This window comes from Haliotis asinina, chromosome 2, assembly GCF_037392515.1.
Source record: "Haliotis asinina isolate JCU_RB_2024 chromosome 2, JCU_Hal_asi_v2, whole genome shotgun sequence".
In the NCBI taxonomy this organism is placed as follows: Eukaryota; Metazoa; Mollusca; class Gastropoda; order Lepetellida; family Haliotidae; genus Haliotis; species Haliotis asinina.
The window spans coordinates 5,360,501-5,364,382 of NC_090281.1; the positions used below are offsets into that span (position 1 = coordinate 5,360,501).

Genomic DNA, 3,882 nt, shown 5'->3' on the forward strand with positions numbered 1-3,882 from the left:
AACTTCATGAACTACAGGCGTGGCAGATGTTGTTGGATAGCTGTGTTGCTGTGAATTGTGTGTAGATTTGTACAGTTCACTTTCTTGACCGTTTCAGTGGGTATGGTCTAGTGTTATGATCAGTTCTGCTGATGCTGCACAAAACAATATTCACTCACTCATGGATGAGACAATGAAGAATATGTGTTAAACAGGAATTGACTGTTGATTCAGAATGTGATTGAGGTGGAATAATTTCACTTTTATTAAGTGTTACTACAGACAACAGTTTCAGTGTGTGTTAAAATTGTAGCATAAAGCAATCTTCATTCATTGATTCTGAAACAATATAGTGTGGAGTTCAGTAGATAAAGCAAACATTGGAACTGGTTTTATCCAGAACAAAAATATGTGTTAAAAGAGGAACCATGTCATCTATTTCCAAGTTGCTTATGGCATAGAAAAAAGATTTCATTAACATACAAACTGTGAAGAGGACTGTACTAAAAGTAGTTATTCTTATTCAGTTTGTTTTGGCACAGTTTCTTAGAACTTTGAAGATTGGGAGAAGAAATTATCGGTCATTGAAAATTGTGCTCAATGTGAAATCGTTATCTTTATCAAATTACATCTTAGCAGAGAAGATGTTTTCATGATTTCTAAAGCACATCTTGAGATATATTAAGAAAGAAATCAACAGATGAAAATATGTGAAAATGAAAGAAATGTTCCCTGTATTCAATGTGAGTTTGCCATAGCAACGATTAATGTAGTTTCTGAAACATATCAATCATCCAGAAATATTCTTCCACTAATGAGATTCTTCAGTTCAGGATTGTGTGTATGCTTAAGCTACAGACTGGGATATTACAGAAACCTGCCCCATCTACGCTCAGTAATCTGGATGAAGTTAACCCAGAATAATCTCAGTCAATGCCATGCTGCGTGTGGATATTCTTAATGACTTCGCATCAGAAAATAATATACTGTGCATGTGTGGAAGGATATTCCTGGTTGCCCTTCACATCTGCTGAAACACATGGATAGATCAACCGCCATTGGAAAACTGAAACATGAACATCGTTATTTTTGTTGTGACAAATTCCTTTGTGCGGTTGATGTATGAAGGAAACAGGCAGATACATGTGACCAAGTACCTCGATGTCTACTAATGTTTGATGGATTCAATGAAAGTACATGTAGCATGTGTTGCTATTGACAGTTGTGTCTCAATATGATAATGTTTCATACTGATATCACTAACTGAAATGATACCAAGAGAAGAATAGATCTCATTAACGTATACACCATTATGTTTAGATCGTGATCTACTGTTGATGGATGTGTGTTTGAAAGTAAATGTCATCCTCTTGAATGATGTTAATGAGAAAGTAGCTGGTGCAAGGTTCTGCGCAAGTTCAGGTGATGAAGAATGTATCCTTCCTGTATGTGTGTGATGCAGCAATGCATGGAACATTGGCTGAACACACTGATGAAATGCGTAATGTGTTCTGACCGAGGGACATGACAGCTGGGAACTCAGCTGCTTGTAGTCATACAGAATGATGATTGATGATTAGGTCATACCTGATGATTTTAACTGATGGTGACTGTTGATTATGATAGTAGCTTATGAATAATATGTGAACCTTGACCAATGCAAACTAATGAGGACTGACAATAGCTGCTGCTGATATGTTTTGTTATGGATGATTCAAGCACTTCAACACTGAGAATCTGCCCACTTATCCATGTTCTGCTTGAAGAATCCTTTCATTGTTGGACGAAGCACTAAGGTCCTGTGTTGATCTGCCCACTTATCCTTGTGCCTGAAGAACACTGGTGTTGTTGGAAGAAGGGCTGAGATGCAGTGTTGATCTGCCCAGTTATCTTAGTGCTTGAAGAACCCTGGCATTGTTGGTCGAAAGGCTGAGATCTGGTGCTGATCTGCCCACTTACCCTTTTTGTGCTTGATGAAGACTGGCATTGTTGGACGAAGTACTAAGGTCCTGTGTTGATCTGCCCACTTATCTTTGTTGTGCCTGAAGAAGCCTGGCATTGTTGGACGAAAGGCTGAGATCTGGTGTTGATTTGCAAACCTATCCTTGTTGTGCTTGAAGAACACTGACATTGTTGGATGAAAGGTCAAGATTCACTTGTGAATCTGAACAAATATCCTTGTTGCGGTGACAGAGTGGACATCTTGATGGTGTGGGTTTTGATGGAGGGATGTCTGTCAGTTGAGCCATTCCGTATCCCCAGGCCTTTGGTGTACTCCACAGCTGATGTTGCTAATATTGAGCTGCACGAGAAGGTGTTTTGTTATTACTAGTATTTAAATAACATGTTATTAAGGGGTTTTTTTTGTAATCATTCATATAGTTACAAAATGCCATGTAATTCAAAATAATGTTTCTTTTATCATTACAATTAAATATATTTAGTATCATAATGTTCAGAAGATATTCAGATTGTTTTTGTCATATCATTACTTTTCTGAATGGCATTTTAGAAGTCTGACATTTGATACAGATTCTTATACCATTGTCATTCCTGCTTGGTAATGGTGCAAGAAACTGTTACAAAATGTCACGCTCATGATAAAGAAGTTGTTATCCATAAAATTTATCAAGTTAGAAGTATCATTACTTTGAATATATTATTGTTGTTGGTATCATATTCTGTCAGAATCATGTTTCTAGAACTGTGATATATTGTATCATGAAACTTGGACATGGCCAGAAGCTGAAATGGTGCTTTTTGCTATTTTGACGAGACCAATTTTATTTCTTGTTTTATGGATTTTTGTCCAAAGGAAACCTAAAGGCAGGAGGGGAACACAAAAAATAGAAATACAGTCACCTTTCAAAGCTAATATTCCTTCTAAATGCTTAAAGTATTTCACTGTTGGCAGTTTGTGAAGTGGAGCATGTGGAGCAAAATACAACCTACAACATTTTCTTGTAAGTTTACATTTTGGACCAATAAAAACATAAGGGTTTTATTTTTCGAGTGGGGAAAAATAATTTTTATTTTTTTTCTTATTTTTAAAAAAATACAACGGGCGGATCTGCAAAACAAGAAATAAAATTGGTCTGGCCTTAGGTAGTTTAAGAAGTTTATTTAATATTACTATTTTTTCACATGATATTGAACCATGTTAACCATTTTCATTCTCAGGAGGAATCAATGAAGGCCAAGTACAGGGAGGTGTATGGAGACATACCACTCCACCTGGTGAACCTGTACAGAACTAAACCCACCCTGGGGCTTGCCATAGAGGGTGGGGCCAACACCAGACAGCCCCTTCCAAGGGTTATCAATGTACAGGTACATTACTACACCTGCTACTCATAACAAATATGCATGCACAGGTCCCCAATATACACTGCTAGTTCTGTGGGTTGCAAGAGTGTAAATAGGTAGGTGTGATCTGTAACAGTGACTAAGAGCAAAATATTGTTAAAATAATGAACACTGTATAGTTTAAAATGTATTTTATTGATCAATCGTAACAAAGTGGCTGTAATCATTGTTAACTTCAAGTCAGGCAGGTGTACCGCTAATCTGTCCGGTCGTCCTGACAGGGACATGACGACCTGAAAAATACTTTCGTAAAATTATATCTCGTTGATAAGCCGAACCCCTTCTACAGACTGCTTTTTCTTGTCCTCAAAATTTGGCTTATACGCGGTAATATACGGTACTAATGGCTGATTGTAGAAATTTGTCCCAACCCTACACCCACACTGTTTATAAATGGCTTCTCCCTTATATTGCACTGAACACAATCAAACAGTATGAATATGAATTCAAGGTCAGGTCACTACTTTCTTTTATTTATCTTAGTTGATATGCTACTGAATTTGTGTCTTCAACAACATTACATATCTTATATTTCAG

General features: G+C 36.9%; 1 protein-coding gene across 1 annotated transcript in view; it reads left to right on the forward strand.

Moving 5' to 3' along the window:
- The window catches only part of LOC137274757 (whirlin-like), a 40,142-nt gene that overhangs the window by 32,138 nt on the left and 4,122 nt on the right, over positions 1 to 3,882 (forward strand). Inside the window, exon 17 of the mRNA XM_067808093.1 lies at positions 3,160 to 3,309. Within this exon, the coding sequence (XP_067664194.1) occupies positions 3,160 to 3,309 (150 nt within the window). The remainder of the gene's footprint in view (positions 1 to 3,159; positions 3,310 to 3,882) is intronic.